This window comes from Microplitis mediator, chromosome 7, assembly GCF_029852145.1.
Source record: "Microplitis mediator isolate UGA2020A chromosome 7, iyMicMedi2.1, whole genome shotgun sequence".
In the NCBI taxonomy this organism is placed as follows: Eukaryota; Metazoa; Arthropoda; class Insecta; order Hymenoptera; family Braconidae; genus Microplitis; species Microplitis mediator.
In genome coordinates, this window is record NC_079975.1 from 16,297,084 (window position 1) to 16,318,675 (window position 21,592).

General features: G+C 33.4%; 1 protein-coding gene across 1 annotated transcript in view; it reads left to right on the forward strand.

Annotated features, from left to right (window-relative positions):
• Positions 1–21,592, forward strand: part of LOC130671195 (fructose-1,6-bisphosphatase 1) — a 121,021-nt gene that overhangs the window by 52,397 nt on the left and 47,032 nt on the right. Inside the window, exon 3 of the mRNA XM_057474929.1 lies at positions 11,124–11,313. Coding sequence (XP_057330912.1) covers positions 11,124–11,313 — 190 coding nt within the window. The remainder of the gene's footprint in view (positions 1–11,123; positions 11,314–21,592) is intronic.

A 21,592-nucleotide genomic window follows, 5' to 3' on the forward strand; every position in this document is an offset into this window, starting at 1 on the left:
GCCAGCGCGTAAATCCGCTTCAGAAGTCTGACTAGTTTTGCACTTACTCCTGCCTTAAGTAATTTTACCCAGAGAATCTTGTGTTTTACCGAATCGAATGCTCTTCTTAAATCTATAAACAGGAAGTACACAGCAGCTTTGACTTGTCGCAGTCTGAGTTGAGCAGCTATAAGAAGAACAAAGAGATCATCCAATGTTCCTCGGCCAGTTCTAAATCCGGATTGTGATTCCGGCAAGACTTTTGCGTTTTTAGCCCACCTTGATAGCCTGAAGTCGAGCATGCTTGTAAATGACTTAGCAATGTGATTGATTAAGGCAATAGGTCTGTAATTAAGTGGATCCTGAACATCACCTTTCTTATGAATAAATGAGATTATTGCCGTGAACCAACTTGATGGTACCACTTCCAATTCTAGCGCTTTATTGAACATACATAGTATGTAAAGCCTCCAATTTTGAGGAAGAGACTTGAAAAATTCATTTTTCACATCATCTGGCCCGATGGCCTTATTAGATTTGCATCTAGTTAAGGCTCTGTTAAGTTCCTCTAAATTAAATTCACAGTCGAGAGTAGGATCAGTAACCCCGTAGAAGGTGGTATGATCAGTTTCAAGACGGGAAGTGATTTCCTCATAGAATGTTTCCCACTGCTCAATGGATATTGGAATGTGTCGTACAGCTTTCCTTCTAAATTTACCAATCGTCTTCCAGAAATTTGAGGGGATATTTATGTTGGCCAGCAGGTCGAGCAATCGATTCCTGAACTGACGTTTCTTGCATTTGGTTAGTACTTTTTGTTTTTTTCTTACTGCAAGGTATTGGTTCTACTCGGCACCCTCGAAATTGGCTTTCTTAACAGCTCTGAATAGTTTATTTAAATTTTTTTTCCCAAGCTTGCTCTCCTCGTCGTACCAAGAAAGATTACTGCACTGCTTGTAACATTTATTACGAGTTATGATAAGATTCAAGGTTTCTGCTGCCTCCATAATAGCATCGTAGCAATTTCCATTGAGCTCGTTTAGTGGCGTACTTTTAAAGTCTACTGCGATTTTTTGCGACCATCTCATGTAGCTAGTATAGGATTGCTCAGTATGTGGGGACTAGATTAAAGTAGTTCTGTTGAGTTGGGTATCGGGCTGATCCAATTTTGTTTGAGCTTCTACGTCCAGTTGGAGAATTATAGGGAAGTGTTCGGAAGGAGAGTCCGCTTGCAGCACTTCCATATCATGAATTAAATTTAAGGCACTTACACTAGCCCAGATGGAGTCAATTGTGCTTCGACTGAGGTGTATGCAAGTGAAATTACTCGGTCGGTCACTGTTCGATCAGCCGTTGATGAGTACCAGACTATTATCAGTCATGAAGTCGACTAGTGTGCGTCCTCGTGAGTTAATTACAAGGTCCTTCGAATCCCTGTTGGCCTGGAGGTTACAATCAGCTATAAATTCTTCATTTACTGTGGTGAGATTTCCTATCCTGGCATTATAGTCACCAGTTAGATGTATCGGCAGGTGCCCATGAGATGCTGTTATTTCATCTACAGTTAATTTGAGCAAGTTTAAAGAAGTATTCATGTCTCGACTTGAACGAATGTATACACAGGCCAGAACACATGAAAATTTTTCTGTTCCAATAAGAGCAAATATCCAACTGTCTGAGGCTTTTAACAAGGTGGCTTTAATATGCTGAGCTATGAGAATTACTAATCCACCGCTTGCGTGTCCAGTGCTTTTCTCTTTGATGGCAGAAGCCCACAGTGCTGAGTAGCTAGACCAGAAATTAGGTAGTTTAAGAGGCGACGTTGACCACGTTTCGCATGCACAAACTATATCTGCTTCAATACTAGAGTTATGGTTGAGAAGATTTTGGATTCCCTTTAAGTTCTATACTAAAATTTTTATTAGTTTTTTGGTTGCGATATAAGCATCTCCATGCAAGTGGCAGCGGAGTAAGTACCTGAGGTTTCCGGAGTTATGCGTTTTCCCAAATCTTTTAATTTATCATTTGCCAGATCCCAGATGTACCACTTATTATCTATATTTAATCGTGTGCCGTGCATTTTTACCAAGTGACCCCTGGCTTTGTGCTGAACTGCTGCATCTTTTAGCTTTTTAACACATGCCATTTCCTGCTTTGTTAGATCGTGCTGTATTGAGATCTTGGTGCCCTTTAATGCAGTTGCTTTGGCTTTCATTATTATTTCTTTAACCTCCTGATTTATTAGTTTGATTCTGAGGGATTTCCTTTCTCTATCAGCAGGCGACACACTATCAACTGCATCACTGAAGTTGAAGTCTTGCTTGATAAAACTTTGACTCCGTTGTTTAATATTAGACATGATGAAATTATGATTTTTCAAAATTATATTGCAGCGCTTTTGTATTTTTTCCTGCGCATTTGGAGCCTCCTCCATTTGCTTAATTCTATCGTTAGATTTTTCTAAGTGTTTCTTGAAGCTGGAAGATACTAAATTTACATTATTGCTATTTGAGTCCAGGTCTATTGTCCTACTATTTAACTGTAATTCAAGCGAGGAGATCTCAGCCTCCAGGTTATCCTGTTTATTCTGCAATACTGTCCATTTTAGGTCCCAAGCGTTCTCCGAATGTCTCAGGTCTGTTCTTAGTTGCTCAATGGCTGTTTGATTTTCTGTTTTACTTAATAGGATTTGTTTCTCGATGCTAGCTTTGTTATTGGCAGCCTCCTTCCTCATTTTAGCGATTGTTCAGTCAAGAATCTCATAGATTCTAAATTTTCTGAGATACAAAGTGCAACACTGTCGGTAGACAAGGGCGGGTCAGAATTAGTAATAGAGTTGTACTCAACTGAGGATGGTGTACGATGTGATTTAGACGACTTCTTAAAAGTTTGGAGATTTTCCTCCAGATCCGATATGGAGTTATTTAGATCCTGTTCATCACGTTTGCGTTTGCAGTATTCCCTTAGATCACAAGCCGGCCCAGCTTTTTCCTTGGTGAACGTCAAGGCTTTCAAAGGTCTACCTGGATTATTTTTTACTTTAAGTCCACATGCGTCTTTGCCAACTGAGCAAGGCTTTTGGCTTGCGTTTTTTGTGATTCAGTTCGAGGTGGCAGCACCTTTATGACCGGACCCAGTGGATTTGGAGCTATCATGCGTTCCGCTCATCCTAACCTCCAATCACTCTTAAATTAATTTTTGTGTAATATTCAACAAGTTATATGTACAAGCACCTTTTTCACTATTTGTACTGTTAGAACACTGTTAGAGTCACCCGCAGTATCTGCTTTAATCTATATATATATATGTAGCGTTGCTACTAGGTGACGCGATCGATAAAATTCGACAGTTTCCTTGAACATCGATTTATTCATTCATCCATCTCTACCACATTGGTGGAGACAATTAGTAATAGACCGTGGGATTGTACACACGCATCCAGGCTTCTTACTTTACTGTATACTTATAATCGCTGTGTTATTTCCGTTTATTTAAATAAAACATTCGGTTAAATTAATTAGTTGGTTTTAATAATTTATATTATCACCTCAACCACTAAATTTGTGACCCCGACGTGATCTCTTTTTAAGGGAAGCGTCGAACACGTGCATTACACAGTGCAAAAATTTCGCGAGTTCTCGTGTTGTTTTCCCGCGAATATTTGTGTCGCGTTGCCGTTTAATCGGCGAGATCGTGATTTTTGAATTCACAGTTATTTTTGTGTGAATTTGTTTTGAGTTAATTAGTGCAGATAAATTTTTTTGCTTTGTCAGTGTTCAGTTCTTTATCTTTTATCACCACTGGAGCATTGCTGGGCATCTTATGGACGTTATGCCGCATCAGTGTTAATTCGAGGGACCATTAGTGCAAATCGAGTTGTGATAAAAGTGTTCGCGAGCTGTTTAAAAAAAATTGTTAATTAACTTTTCGTTTATAATTTTCTTTTCGTTGCCGGAAATACCATCGAGGATTAAGCCGATTCGCCGGCTGCACATTCCTGAGCAGCACACCCTAATATATATATATATATATATATATATATATATATATATATATATATATATATATATATCAGGGATAGAGAGTTACTCCTCAAAAGCTGCTCACTCCTCGATAACTCCCCACTCCTTAGGAGTTATCCTACAATGAGTTTCATTGTAGGATTCGGACGCATGAGAGTATAGATGCCTAAACTCTCCCTACTCATCGCTCTGATGATGAGTAACTCTAACGAAGAGCAAGAGAATGTAGCTCGTCACGAGTAATACTCCTTCTACGAGTTACTCACTAAGGAGTTTTTCATAAGAGACTCTTCTAGCAAAAACTCCTTAAAGGAGCGAAACTTGGATGCTTAAATCGAATACTCTTTAAAATTGTGGTGGGGTAAAAATTGAGAAAGAGCTATTTGGAAGCGATTTCTACTTTATCTACACTGAATTCTACTATATCTACACTGATACAAATTTAATATAATTTTCTTAATAAACAGAAAATAGTTTTTAATATATTTTTTTTAAATTTATGGGGCGTTGCAGTTAATAAAAAAAATTGTTTCAATTTTGAAATATATATTTATTTATTTTTGTAAAGAAAAAAATATTAATTTTAAAACAAACGATAAATCATACATGTTTTATAAACTATTAAATATATTAGAAAAGTGGAATAATTTTATTTATCAAATTATTGTTTAGATAAATAAGTAATTCAATTTTATTATTTTTTAATAGATGATAAATACAAATTGTATGATGTTTTTTTTAACGTATTTTGTATGTTGGCTTGACAGTAACATATAAAAAGTGTTACTTTCGTATAAAAAAAAATTTTTGTGTGTTAAAAAATCTGTCAATTGCGACTGTTTACACAAGATAAATACTGTGTGCTAAATTAACACACAAAAATGTTAAAAATTCAACACTCAGAATATTAACATATTCTTTTTTTTTACACTTTGACGATTTGTTTATTACATTATATGGGGCATTCCATGCCAAATCACCGAGGTTTTGACCCGGCCTCCTTCGATTTCGCTGAAACTTTTTTATCATTTTTTATCCTACCAAAGACATTTTTCTAAATTTTTTCAGATTTTTTTACCCAACCCAAAAAAAGTTACGGATTTTTGAAAAAAACCGCTCTTTTTTTTTAAATTGCTATAACTTTCTCACAAATTAACCTTTCGGCACTTTTTTTTTTTCAAAATTTGTGTTTTTAAATTTTTAAATTTTTCGGTTAAAGTCACGATATATGAAATATTTCAGTTTTTTCAAAAAAACCGTCATTTCTTCGAAGTCCGAAACCTTCGATTCTCAATCTTTTTGTCTCAAAAAAAACTTCAACTAAGACAGTATTTAACCCCGCTATTCCTATTTTGTGCCGACTTTCCTTTTTATTTTTTTTTTTTCGATTGAAAATAAAAAAATTTCTAAATTTGGCATATTTTTTATGACTTTGCGCTGAATTTTTTTTGGATTGTTTTTAAAAGCTCAGAAGTTGAATAAAATTGTACAAAAACAATCGTAAAGTGTATTAGGGACAAGGATTAATTTTTTCGGAGGAAAATTCCCAATTTTAAATATAGTAAAACCTAAACTACAATTAACCTTCTCAATAAGACAATTTATAGATAAACTGAGAAAAGTAAAGATAGCCCGAACTGAGAATCGAACCTAGACCATGTCGGTATCGCGCCGAGTGCTCTGACAGTTAATATATCCGGTACTATACTACATTCCGTTCAATTTAATCAAAAACTGTCTATAAGGCTATCTTTACTTTTCTCAGTTTATCTATAAATTGTCTTATTGAGAAGGTTAATTGTAAGTTTAGGTTATACTATATTTAAAAATTGGGAATTTTCCTCCGAAAAAATTAATCCTTGTCCCTAATACACTTTACGATTTGATTGGCGACCGTCTTTTTCTTCTCATGCAATAATTTCTTGCGACAAAATTTCTCAGCAATAATTTCTCAAGGCATATTTTCTTGAAGAATTTCGAGGCAAATAATATATAGCGAGAAATTTTCGTGTTGGATCAATTTTTGTTTGAGTAATTATTGCTGAGAAATTTTTGCGTGAGAAATTATTCCGGATTTATAAAGGCAGGGAGCCCGATTGTTTTTGTACAATTTTATTCAACTTCTGAGCTTTTAAAAACAATATTTCATATATCGTGACTTCCGAAAAATTTTTTGTATTTTGTTCTAAAATATATATTTAAAAACACAAATTTTGAAAAAAAAATGCCGAAAGATTAATTTGTGAGAAAGTTATAGCAATTTAAAAAAAAGAGCGGTTTTTTTCAAAAATCCGTAACTTTTTTTGGGTTGGGTAAAAAAATCTGAAAAAATTCAGAAAAATGTCTTTGGTAGGATAAAAAATGATAAAAAAGTTTCAGCGAAATCGAAGAGGGTCGGGTCAAAACCTCGGTGATTTGGCATGGAATGCCCCATTAACAATATCTATAAATATTATTAATAGTTATACTTATGGCTAACTGTTCATAAATTTTCGTTTTTGACTTTAAACATTAATGAATTGAAATGTGTCGAATATTTTGATGGTAAATTCGGTACACAGTTTCTATGATTCTTCCTCTACGAAATAAAAGTTATTAGATGACCTGATCCTGTAAACAGTTTTTATTTTAGAGCTATTTATTTCCGCGGTCGCATCGTGAAACGCGTTTTTTTGTTAATAAAAAGTAGTCGCGTAGGGTTTTTTGTCTGGTAAAAAATTTTTTTTCCCGTTGAATTTGTGGTTTCAAATGACCTCACAAAATTTCAGAACGTTTTTGACCTCATGAACATAAAATGTTCGCAAAGTAAAAACTTTTTTTTTATTAACAATAAATTAATAATTTTTTTAAAAATCATCACGAGAACGTTTTCAAAATGAAGTTTTTTTTTTTTTTTTTTCATTACGGTAAGTCAATAATAAAAAAAAAATCGTCTTGACAAGTTATATATGAATCAAATGAAAATCCCGATTCATTTATATATTATCGGGTCGATTTTTTTATAAAAGTTTTTTTTTATTGATAATAATATTAATAATAGAATAAGTAGTTTAATAAATGAATGAGAGAAAAAAATATTAATTTTAGTTGCATAATCGTTCTTGACGCGATAAGTTATTTATCCATTTATCGAAATTCGCAACTTATTGATAACCGAATTGTCGGATCGATTTTCTTAAAAATTTTTAAGTTATTGCTCATACAAAAAAAGAAAAAAAAATTTTGTGAATATGATGAGAACATGAGAAAGAAGTTGAAATTTATGACGACGACAAGTTTAGGGCGCTAGCGTATATGGTGTTTCATTGTGGTAAAGCAGATACCTCTCTCCGTATAGAAAGCTTCGAGAAGAACAAAGGTGGGGGGAGTTGTTGGTCAAGCGTCTTGGACCGACTCGCTCCTCTCAGGAGTAACTTCATGAGTTCTTGCTCTCATTCGACTCGCGAGTCGAGCATTTCTAAGGAGTCGACGAAAAACTCCTGAGTGGAGCGAAATACCAAAAATGTCTTTCGCTCTTACTCGGAGCTCAACTAGATGGAGAAGTAGTGGGGATCGCTCCCGAGTGAGTTTAGGCTATTCAGTCACAGGAGTACTCGCTAGAGGAGTGTTTCGTAGAAAGAGCAAAACTCCTACTCCCTATCCCTGATATATATATATATATATATATATATATATATATATATATATATATATATATATATATATATATATATATATATATATATATATAATATAACGCGCCGTTCTCCAACGACAGCGTCCGCAATTCTACACCGATCGTAATGAAACTTAGTATACTTATTCTATGGACGAGTTCGAAGGTGAGCCAATTCGGCCAATAAGTTTAGAAGTTATTGTTAATTGATATTTTGTAAAATTTCCAAAAAAAATTTGTTTACATATTTAACTGGATGTCACATTTAAACGGAAAGAGATAGCTTATCTTTGTTTGTTCCATGTGAAAGCTCGTTCGATTGCTTACAACTTCGACTATACAGCTCATTGATTTGACCATTTTTTCTAATAGATATATGGTTTTAAACATTTACAAATTATTATACAAACTAATTTTATGCAAGTTTTCAGTTTGATTGTAGCCACAATTTTAAACCGATCGGCTTGAAACTTAGTATACGTCTTTTGAGGGTGACTACCTTGTTCAAGTTTGAAAATGAGCTCAATCGGTTAATTAGTTTAGAATTTATAGCATTTCAAAATTTTCAAAATGTCCAAAATTCATATTTTTACTTATTCTTTTGAATGCTTAGGTTTCCACTATATAAAATGGTGTATTACCGTACGAAGGACCATTTTATATAGTGGAAACCTAAACATGCAAACCTCTCAATAAGACAATTTATAGATAAATTGAGAAAAATATAGATAGCCCGAACTGGGAATCGAACCCAGACCAATTCGGTAACGCGCCGAGTGCTCTACCAGTTGAGCTATCCGGCCCTATACTATATTCTGTTCAATTTGATCTATAACTTATTGAGCCACACCGTCCTTCGTACGGTAATACACCATTTTATATAGTGGAAACCTAAACATTCAATATCTTTTGAATGTGATAACTTATTGACTTTACATCAAATTTATCTGAAAGCTCTTCAAATGAACTCTAATTTTAATGCCTATATGTGTGCCTAGACCAATGAAATTACTTATTTTACGATTCATTTAATGGAATTTTGCTATTGCATTAGTTCTCCTACTTCTTAGTAAATTCATGGAGCTACTTAAATTTATATTATTGCAGTGTGACCCTTATAAAATCCAAACATATCAATTCAGTGGTTATTTCCAATTTTGTTTTATCGACAGTGTATGAATGATATGATATATCAATAACAAGATTAACATTAGTTATGATGATAATATTTTCTATATCTACTTGTCGCTTGATATTCTAATGGACTTTTCATGTCAAATATTAGTACTAATTTCAAGTATGACACTTTGATATATTACAATCAAATTTTAAACTTAGTTTATTTCATAACTGGATTTTATTGAAAGCAAATTATTGTTTTTGTCCTAATGGTAGCATTTTTGAGGAATGAAACCATAATCTATCATAATTCTTCGAATAGGATCCGAAATACCATTGGTCCGGTAGTTTTCATGTTTGCATAGGTATCTTTAAATAACGTCAAATCAAACTATACAGTGCATTATCACCAAAAATTCTTCTGAAGCTTATTTAGTTAGCTTCAATTTTTGGCATTATACTTAAAATTTTTTTATTTTTTTTTGTTTTATCATCTTGAGAATTTTTAAGAAAATGTAAAAAAAAAATTTCATTTCATTATTAACTTTTATCTGAAAGGTGAAAAAAATCAAATAATGAGAAATCTACTTCCATTTCGGCTACCGAATGGCCTTTTTATTTTTTGTATCATTAATAGTTGTTATTATTTTTTTTTTTTTATTATTGTTAACAGTGTATAGCATATTTATGCCTTTTACACTTCTTGCCTTTAATCGCAATCGCTACCTTTTTCTATTCCCTCCTCTTTTTCATGCGGCTGTGGACCGACTTGTGCTTCTGTACTGCATCATTACGTGATGCCCTATACCCCACCTTTTTGCCGTGGGAGTATAGCGGCAAAGGGAAACCACAGAGAAAACCTTTTGCCAGTACAGCTGTCATTTTTCGGAGCAGGTGAAGTTCCAGTGATCGATAAAATTCCCATTTTACCGATCACTGGCTCTTCAGTCCGCGCCTAGCGCACAGAGACGTCCGATCAAGCTCAATGCATGGCTAAGCGGTCACCCAGCCAAACAGTAACCACGCTCGGTGCTGCTTAACTTTGATGATCGCCCGAGCCACACATGAACCGATCGGCTGCCTCTGCCCCTTTAATAGTTGTTATTATTTTATTAAAATTTTTTACGCATGGATGATCCATAACATATGATCTAGAGGTATTCGCATATTCATCGCGAGTAAAAACTTGATTATTGTGTAATGGGTATGTCTTATCTGAACAAATTAAAATGGCCTCGTTTACACAAAGGTCCCACACATACATGATACTTAAAGGTTTTTCACTTACCTTTGCTAGGCTATCTCAGACCTCAGAACAGGATTAGCCCCATACTGGGTGATACAGTATTTAAGATTAAAAGAGAGAGAAAGAGAGAGAGAGACTTCTAGTTCAACTTATTTTTAACAGGAAGCTTATTTTTAACAGGAAGCTATATGAATATTAATTAGTTAATTGTGTTAAATTTGAAACATAAACTATGGCATTTATTTCGGACGAAGCCGCTTTACAAAATCTTTGACGAAAGGTGAACAATAAAATTATGTATGACTGATGAACCGACTGGGCGTGACTATTAAAATTATGACTGACTCGATTTATTTATTACGAAACTATTTTATGACTTAACTTAAATATTACATGTGATTCGACTGATTTAAATAAAATATACTGACACTATAAATAATTATAATGGTACAATAAAGTAAACGACATAGCAAATGGACTCACTTGAACTCTTATCTTACTCCAACCAGCCCTAACAACTCCAACAATCCTCGGTGATCATCCTCCTCAATTCCAATAACCTTCGGGCCTCCGAAAAAAATCCTCAGCAATCAAGTTCCTCCAATCGAATTATTCGTGACAAACTATTAAATGTGATTAAATAGAACTCAATAAAGTAAGCTTCCACTTCACATGGGCCTATAAGCTCTGAGCTTGTTTTCAATAACGTACAATTGTAATAGATGGTAGAGTGATATCCATAGTAGTAGCAGTAGTGGTCAGGTAAAGATGTCCGTCCACGACGAGTGCCAGAAACAAAGAGACCGACAGCACGTCGTCTCTGGCCCTCGAACCTCTCACTGTTCCAAGCCTACCAACCTCTGAAACACCAACTTCTTGAAACTCGACAGTAGCGACCCCGGGTATTAGTTGCGTGCCTGACTGCCGACCGTCGTTGTAAGAGAAAGCCGCTAGCTTTTGACGCGCGAGTCGATATCCAAATTTAAAGTAAACAATAAAATTCTACCCCGTTACAATTGTTATAATTGTTATAAATTGCATACATTTCGTATTTATCCTAGTTAATTTACCTCTAATGACTACCTTTTTGTTTTTTAATAAGCATCAACGAAGGATCTGAAAGTACATGGGGAACTGCAATCAGAGAATATATCAAATCGAAAAAATATCCTTTGAATGGAAATCCATATGGAGCTCGGTACGTTGGGTCTATGGTAGCAGACGTTCATAGAACTATAAAGTATGGCGGTATATTTTTATATCCTACAACCAGTACTTATCCAAATGGCAAAGTAAGTGATAATTCATGTTATAGCTTTTTTTTTTATGAATCATATCGTTGCTTGATTTTAAATCAAATCAAACGCATTGTTTGATTAATGATGATGGAGATATAAAATGCTTCTAAGTAACTTATTCTATTAAGTATGTATATATTCAGACAATGTGAATTGCCATCTTCGTCCTCAGCCTTGCGGTTCCCAATTTTCCCCGTCGCGTTGCCGTCTGGAACTACACAAGTCATAGTGCCATGGTCATATGACTAATTATCACGTTGACGCATGTCCGTAAGGGTGAAGTGAAGACAGTCTTGAGGCTAGTCCTACGCCCTAAATTATCGGTCAATCACTTTGATCTCGAATCCCTAACTGCGCAAACGTGCAATTTAACTCTTATAATTTAGTACTAGCGACTACTTGCTACTTAATTCTTTTATACTCTTATTTCATACTACGTCCTTAAAGTTAAGTTTATTTAGTTATAGTTAAGAATTTGAATAACCAAACATACGGAGCCTTGCGCCCTTTTGTAATTAATAAATAAACACTGTGCCACGCATCCAAATACTTTCACTGGAACCGTTGCCGCCAAGGAGCAACTTAATTATTGATAAGGAATTTACTGCGTACTATTGTAAGCAATTTTTATTATTATAATTGGAAATAAACATGGGATACACTCCATGTGTGTTAAAATAATACACTTACTTATAGAGTAGATTTGCAGTGAATTACTTTACTCAATCAAATCGTGACGCACACCAAATACATTCGGATCATTTTTTTTTTTATCATATATTTTGATAGCGATTTTTCCCATGATTTTCAATGCTACTAGTTACTTGGTGTTTTCAATATTTTATAGTTTTTTGTAAAGTAAATTTTTTCCATTCATAAAAAGTGTTGAACGTGTACTTGGCGCGATTTTTTACAGATAATCTGTTTTTGGTGGGATTTCTCTCTTTTTTGTAGAGCAAAGCAACTTCATATATTGTCTGAGAGTTACATTGTTTTTTATATTTCAGAATAGAAACCTTTGATACAATAATTATAAATTTTTTAATATTACGAAACATTTACGTAAAATCATCTCAGCCACTAAGAAATACGAGTTTTTTTTCATTTTGCAGTCCTGTATCCACCACAGATTGTGGGAAAATTGAATTCAGAGTTGCCAGAAAATTTTTGTTCAAGTCACCCCATCTATAATCAAAAGTAGTGAAATATTTTGTCAAGTCGTCCAATCATTTTCAAGTTGAAAATAGTTCTATTGGCTCTCAGTTTAATTTGTATTAGCCGATAAGAGGACACTATAATTTACCGCATGAATTGAAATTAACTTTAAAAAAAGTATTATTGCAATTATTTTTTTTTGTAGTGAGAAATTAGAGGATATTTTCAGGAAAAATTTGATGAAAAAAATTAATAGTCAATATTCCACTTTATTTTTTTTGTAAAAAGAAAACATAAGCATCTTTAGCATTAGTTGGCCACTGTACTGGTTGTATGTTTTTATCATTTGCTTGGATCCATGCTGAGTTATCTTCCATCATAACAACATAATGACAAGAGCTATCATCTTTTTCAGAATAAAATATTGCACTTACGACATTATACATTTTATTACACAAAGAAATCTTGGCTGAAGGCACTGATTTTATCAGTCTTTTTTTTTAATCAAAATTTTGATGTTATCTTTTAAGGATGATTCTAACTTCACGACAATTATCTGTTGTACAGAGTTTATTAAAATTTTGGTATGCGTTTCTTTGATCTCTTTACAATTATTGCAAAATTTCAATGTATTGAATTACTGTCCGAACGATGAATCAATTAATCCTTGTAAATTAAGTATATTTTTCTGATTAATTATTGGAAGTCGTAATACATCTTCTAATCTTTTATACAAATTTGTGTAGTTACACACTTTGCACCGATCAGTATATAATAGTTCATATTGTACTAAATTCTTAATATCAGGATTACACCGGCTGACATCATTTTCCTTGTTCAAGTTGTGATTATTTTTTTCCACTAATTTGGTAGTGCTGATCACGAAATTATACCTCATTTTATCGTATCACATCAGGTTTTTAAAAAAGTTAAGACATTGGCTATTTTAAATTTTTTGATTAAAATAAATTAAATTTTAGATTTTGGCGCTCTTTTCTCGAATCGTGCGACCTCTCGTGAGGAAATATATTAGTTGCAACAACGACACACCCATTCAAAACAGGTTACATGCAAATAAACCTCTACAGTTACTTTGTTTATAAACTTTTTACTGAAATTAGTGTGTTTATTTAAAAAAATTTCTTACGTTTTACTTTTAGTGTTCAATAAATTTTATATATGATTTGTTGTTGAAAAACTGTTGAAACAACAGAATGTCTTCAAGAAAGTGTCATAATAATGCGGATACATTTTGCTATATTTGTGGAAACTTTATGACTTTAAAGCAAAAACGAAAAATCACTGAATTTGTTGAAAATCCGTATAATGCTTGATTTGGCTTCAAAATAAAACTAAAACCGTGGACTCCGCAAGTAGTTTGTACTATTTGTGTTGAACAATTATGACAGTGGACATACCGCAAAAGACAATCTTTACCTTTCGGTAGACCTATGATATGGAGAGAGCAGACAAATCATATTGATGATTGTTATTTTTGCTGTACAAATGTAAAAGGTTTCAATGCTAAAAATGAAAATAAAATAGTCTACGCAAATGTATCGTCAGTTACACGGCCGATTCCACATGTTCCAGACATGCCAGTGCCTCTTCCTTGCTCAATATCTGATCTTAGTTCAACATCATCAGAACAAAATTTACAGCGTCAAGAGTCGACGGAAGTTTATGAACCTATTTTAAATCAACCACAGAAATTTACTCAAGGTGAATTGAATGATTTAGTTAGAGATCTAAATCTTTCTAAAGAATCTGCTCAACTTCTTGGATCTAGACTTCATGCAAAACATCTGTTAGCTCCAAATACATATTTTGCATGGTATAGAAAACGCGAAGAAGAATTTGTACCTTTTTTTAGTCAAGAAGAATCATTAGTTTATTGTAAGAATATCCCCGATCTTATTGAAAAGTTAGGAGCAAAATATAATTCTGGAGATTGGAGACTTTTTATAGATTCTTCGAAGCGGAGTCTAAAAGGTGTTCTTTTACACAACACTAATCAGTATGCTTCTGTTCCAGTCGCTCATTCTGTTCATTTGAAAGAGACTTATGAAAATTTAGAAACATTGTTAGATAAAATTGGATATGAAAAACACGGTTGGCAGCTTTGTGGAGATCTAAAAATTATAACCATGATATTAGGCCAGCAGTCAGGATATACAAAATTTCCATGCTTTTTGTGCGAGTGGGACAGTAGAGCACGAGACAAGCACTACGTACAAAAACAATGGAATCCTCGTAAAAATCTCAAAGTAGGAACAAAAAACGTTATACGAAAAAATTTAATTAGTCCTGAAAAAATTCTACTACCTCCGCTTCATATCAAACTCGGTATGATGAAACAGTTCGTTAAAGCATTGGATAAAAGCAATGCTAGTTTTGAATACCTGTGTAAAAAATTTCCACGATTATCTGATGCAAAAATTAAAGAAGGAGTGTTCGATGGACCGCAAATCAGATCTTTGATGGCTGATGAAAAATTTGATACCACAATGAATAACACTGAATCAGATGCTTGGCTGGCGTTCAAAGATGTTGTCAACAATTTTCTAGGAAATAATAAACATCCCGACTATAAAAATAAGGTTGCAAACTTATTGGATAAGTATCAAAAATTGGGGTGTAATATGAGCATAAAACTCCACTTTCTAGATTCCCATGTGGACTTTTTTCCTGATAATCTTGGTGATTACAATGAAGAGCAGGGAGAAAGGTTTCATCAGGACATAAAAACTATGGAGACAAGGTACCAAGGTTGATGGAATGTGAATATGATGGCTGATTACTGCTGGTCACTGACACGTGATATTACTGAAGATACTCACAAAAAAACTACACCCAGACGTAATTTTGTCGCGAAACGTAAAAGATGTCACTCTAAATAGTCCTGTAGCATTGTTTAGACTGAATGTTTTCTTTGTAAATGTTCAAATATATGTTTTTGTAATATGATTATTGATTTTTTCTTTAAATTTTGAAAAAATGCTTTTTCCTTCTTTTAAAAAAATCTGATGTGATAGGGCAAGTATGTAGGTGTTTTTGTGTTTAGTAAGCAATAGTAAGTAATAGCTATAGTAAGATATCTTTATCAACGAAAAAAAAAGACCACAAACGAAGTAGGGTTGGATAAAGACGAAAGAAAAAATGCTAAATCACGAGCTATGGTAACTCAAGTGTTAAATCCAAATGGATCTTAATACGAGCAATATACAATATATTCTCTTCACGATAAAAGAATGAACAAATCTTCAACAAATATGTATCAAATGTTGAAAATCAATGATAAAGCATTGCATAATCGAGTTAAAACATTAGATTTACAATGTTTTCCAGATTTATACCCTTATGGTAGAAATGGTCAACGTGAAGATAGAAAAGTACCTATTACTGACTTCGAATATATTAAAACAAGGTTGAAGTCAGCTGATTCCCGTTTTCGTTTAAATCAACAATATCTATTTTATCTATTGAATGATGCTAATATACGGCAACTCGGTCAAGGGATTTTTCATACTTTCAACGTTACAAATCCACGTGAAAGACACACAGCAGTAAGTTATTTAAAGCATTTAAATAGTGGTCAGTTAGAAGCTAATTTAACAACTCTGTTGTCTCGACTTCGAAACTCAGAACAATTTTGGAGTAAACCTAGAAATAACTTACATTGTATGACACGTTTCTATGGTCCAGCAATATGGTTTTTTACAGTAAGTCCTGCTAAATGGCTTTGGGATGACTTAGTACAATACGTTAAAGAAATTAATGCTCCACATTTTGATAAGTGATCTCCAAGTCAAGTAATTGCTGCTGATCCAGTCTCGGTTTCAAGGTTTATAGAAAATAAATTTCCAGCTATTCTTGACTTTATTTTATCAGATAGTCAACCACTTGGTAAAATCATTCATTATTTCTGGCGTCGAGAGTATCAAGGTAGAGGCATTCAGAATTTTCATTTGATACAGTGGGTTGAAGGTGCTCCAATCATACTTATAAATACAAACGAAGAAGTTGTTGAGTTTATAATGAAATACGTAACTTGCAAGTTACCTAATAAAAAAATATCACCAACGCTTCATAGACGTGTCACTGCACATCAACAACATCATCATAATAGTTATTGCTTACGGACTAAAAAACCAAAGTCAGGTAGAGTTATTAAAGCTTGTCGATTTGGATTTCCACGACCTACTACTGAAAATTTCACACTCCGTGATGCTGCTACTTTAATAGCAGGACGTAGAAATTTAAATAGTAAGAGTCGACTTTATGATCTTCCTCGTACTGAGAATGAAGTTAATATTAATGATTATAATCCAGCGGTTTTATCTGTATGGGAAGGAAATATGGACAAACAATTTATAGGAGAATAGTCAACATTACTGACTCAGTGTGTCACAAAATATGCAACAAAAAAAGAAGCTAGTAAAACATCAGAAACAGTCAATGAAATTAATTCAACTAAATCTCTCCCGCAACTATTATGGAATATAGCATTTCGTGGTCTAAATCATCGAGAAATTGGAGCTTTTGAAGCTGCTGACACTTTATTGGGTATTTCTTCGTATGGAACAGATTCAGATACTGTTATCAGATGGCTGGATATTCGAATGATAAGAAAGCGAAAATTGAAATCAAAAGATGACATTGAACTATTAGAAAAAGTCAATCATGAGTCAACTGAGATATTTAGTCTGTCATGGAGTGATGATTATTACCCCAATCGCCCTCAAGAATTAGAATCTTTATGTTTCTATGATTTTGCTAGTTGGTATGATTTAACTATATCTGAGCCAAAAAATAGTATGACTGAATATTATGAAATTCGCCCTTTGATATATTTAAAACGACGATCGTGAGGTTATTCAGTTTATCACTACAGATATAACGTTGCTAATCAACCTGAGAAATATTTTTATTCACTGTTGTTATTATTTCAACCATGGCGTGACACTGAAGAATAAAAAAATGAGTTTGATACTTACACTGAGTCATTTAAATTTCAGCAGCATATGCTTTAAAAAGCAGATTTATATCATGAATAAAATGAAGATTTCCAAAAAGGTTTAGATTATATAAAAATTTAATTTAAAAAAAATCTAATGATGATCAGGCCGAGGATTTAAAAATTACATCAGCAGACTGTGATCCAGCTGAAACGAGTGCAATAGCTAAGGAATTAAATGATGCTGTACAGAAACAAGACGAAAATTGCACCCTGGCAGACATGATCAATGAAATGAACGTTGATCAGGTTAGAATTTTCGAAAAAATTAAAAGAGGAGTATTATCTAATGATACAAAAATAAGATTGTATGTTAGTGGAGAAGGTGGTACTGGAAAAAGTTTTGTGATTAATGTAATCAAACGTTGGATTAAAGAAGAAATGAACCAAGAAACTGTTGTAACTGCTCCTACTGGTATTGCAGCTTTTAATATTAATGGCCTTACTGTACATCGAGTATTTCAATTGCCAGTCGAACAGGGTTTTACACCATCTTATAAGCAATTGCCAGATAGTATGTTAAAAGTATTACGAGATCAATTACAAAATGTTACTCTCTTTATTATTGATGAAATATCAATGATTTCTAATATCACATTGATATACATTCATTTAAGATTATCAGAGATTTTTAATGTTGATGACTGGTTCGGTGAAAAGCACATTGTCGTTTTTGGAGATTTGGTGCAACTTCCTCCTGGCCATGAGAATCCAAGTTATATGACATTATCATCGACAGATGCAGAAAAGTATATAAGGGTCAATGAGTTCTGTCAATATATGGACTAATTTATTCAGCTATGAAGAATTAGCAATCAATATCTTTGAGCTCTAAAACTTTGTCGTGAATACATTATCGAGCTCTTTGAGCTCGAAAATCGTTTTGTATGCCGTTCTTTTCGAAAAAAATAGTTTTTTACTATTTTTTATCAAACGATATCTCTCCAACGAATAAACCGATTGAGATGGTTGAGGTGGCAATCGATACAATTTATCAAATTCTAAAGCTGATCAAATTTTGAATTTGATTTATAGAGTCATTTTTGAGATATTTAAAAAAAAATAAATTTTTTTTTAATTCTTTCGACAACGGTTTCTCTTGAACAAATGAACCGGTTTTGATGGTTGAGATGGCATTCGACGCGGCTTTTAGAGCTCTAGAGCCCAGTCCATTTTGGAATCAATCCATTAAGCACATTAAGAGTTATCCAAAAAAACACTTTTGAAAAAATTTTATTTTTGGAATATCTCTGAACGAGCCCTACCAATCAAGCTCAATTTCCTTACAGCTTCAAGATATTGACAAGCCGTGTCGAATGACACCTTAAAGTTCAAAATCGGTTCATCCGTTCAAAAGATACAGGTATTTACATACGTACGTACGTACATACATACATCCACTCGGACATCATCGTGAAATTAGTCAGAATAGCTTCCTAGGACCCCAAAACGTCGACATCTGATGAAAATTCGATTTTCGTAAATCGGACCGAAACCAATATCTTCCCGAATTTTTGAAAATTTACAATTTTCGTAGCAGGAAGTTAAAAAAGCTGCCGATAGCTTAAGCAAAATAGAAGCAGATGCAAGTCAATCAGCTGGACTTGCCAAAACTATTACAATTTAAATCGGAGCAAAAGTAATGCCTCGAAAGAATATCGATGTTACTCTTGGTCTAGTTAATGGTGCTATTGGAACAATGAAATCGATTCCTAAATCGATTGATACAAATGGCATAGATACTGTTATTGTAGATTTAGGCACAGGCAAAGAACTCGCCATTGAGAGAATCAAAGTTAAATTTCAATTATTGGAAAGAGCTTTTGTCATAAGAGAACAGTTCCCATTGTGTTTGAGTTACGCAGTTACCATTCATAAGAGTCAAAGTTTAAGTCTAAAAAATGCAATTATCGAAGCCGGAAACAGTATTTTTAATGTTGGTCAAATATACGTAGCTCTTTCTCGGGTTACAGAATTATATGGTTTACATTTAATCAATTTTGATTCTTATTCTGTTAAAGCTAACCTTGCTGCAATCCAAGAATATAATCCTTTAAAAAAAGCTTTCAGGCCTGATCTTCCTGAGTTTTTATTTACTAATAAATGTTGGCATTAAGTATAGGATTTAATTTGGGCAGTTGATGAACATTTAGTTGCAACTGCAACAACAACATTGAAAAAGTCATCATGTAAAAATTTATTAGTGATACGAGGTATCGAAAACTCTTATAGCATTTCTGGTGGTTTCAATTCGATTGTGCAATGCATTGTAAATAATGAAGTGATTAAAATGCCAGTGAAATATGATAGAAACAATCTAGTTAACAATCAAGATTCATATAATTTATTTAACGCATATAATAATCAGAAAAATATTTTGAATTCAAGTGACATCAAACAGTAGGTATTTTAACAAGAATGTCCTGATCTAGATACTGATCCTGTATATATATTTGCTACGATTTTCAATAATAAAACCGGCCGACAAATGAAAATTTTTTGAAAGTTGTTTGTATTTGAGCCACAAATATCACCAATTTATACTATTTAAACACAAAAACACCTACATACTTGCCCTATCACATCAGATTTTTTTAAAAGAAGGAAAAAGCATTTTTTCAAAATTTAAAGAAAAAATCAATAATCATATTACAAAAACATATATTTGAACATTTACAAAGAAAACATTCAGTCTAAACAATGCTACAGGACTATTTAGAGTGACATCTTTTACGTTTCGCGACAAAATTACGTCTGGGTGTAGTTTTTTTGTGAGTATCTTCAGTAATATCACGTGTCAGTGACCAGCAGTAATCAGCCATCATATTCACATTCCATCAACCTTGGTACCTTGTCTCCATAGTTTTTATGTCCTGATGAAACCTTTCTCCCTGCTCTTCATTGTAATCACCAAGATTATCAGGAAAAAAGTCCACATGGGAATCTAGAAAGTGGAGTTTTATGCTCATATTACACCCCAATTTTTGATACTTATCCAATAAGTTTGCAACCTTATTTTTATAGTCGGGATGTTTATTATTTCCTAGAAAATTGTTGACAACATCTTTGAACGCCAGCCAAGCATCTGATTCAGTGTTATTCATTGTGGTATCAAATTTTTCATCAGCCATCAAAGATCTGATTTGCGGTCCATCGAACACTCCTTCTTTAATTTTTGCATCAGATAATCGTGGAAATTTTTTACACAGGTATTCAAAACTAGCATTGCTTTTATCCAATGCTTTAACGAACTGTTTCATCATACCGAGTTTGATATGAAGCGGAGGTAGTAGAATTTTTTCAGGACTAATTAAATTTTTTCGTATAACGTTTTTTGTTCCTACTTTGAGATTTTTACGAGGATTCCATTGTTTTTGTACGTAGTGCTTGTCTCGTGCTCTACTGTCCCACTCGCACAAAAAGCATGGAAATTTTGTATATCCTGACTGCTGGCCTAATATCATGGTTATAATTTTTAGATCTCCACAAAGCTGCCAACCGTGTTTTTCATATCCAATTTTATCTAACAATGTTTCTAAATTTTCATAAGTCTCTTTCAAATGAACAGAATGAGCGACTGGAACAGAAGCATACTGATTAGTGTTGTGTAAAAGAACACCTTTTAGACTCCGCTTCGAAGAATCTATAAAAAGTCTCCAATCTCCAGAATTATATTTTGCTCCTAACTTTTCAATAAGATCGGGGATATTCTTACAATAAACTAATGATTCTTCTTGACTAAAAAAAGGTACAAATTCTTCTTCGCGTTTTCTATACCATGCAAAATATGTATTTGGAGCTAACAGATGTTTTGCATGAAGTCTAGATCCAAGAAGTTGAGCAGATTCTTTAGAAAGATTTAGATCTCTAACTAAATCATTCAATTCACCTTGAGTAAATTTCTGTGGTTGATTTAAAATAGGTTCATAAACTTCCGTCGACTCTTGACGCTGTAAATTTTGTTCTGATGATGTTGAACTAAGATCAGATATTGAGCTTGGAAGAGGCACTGGCATGTCTGGAACATATGGAATCGGCCGTGTAACTGAAGATACATTTGCGAAAGGACTTTCAGTTACAATTGTTTTCTTATTCGTATTT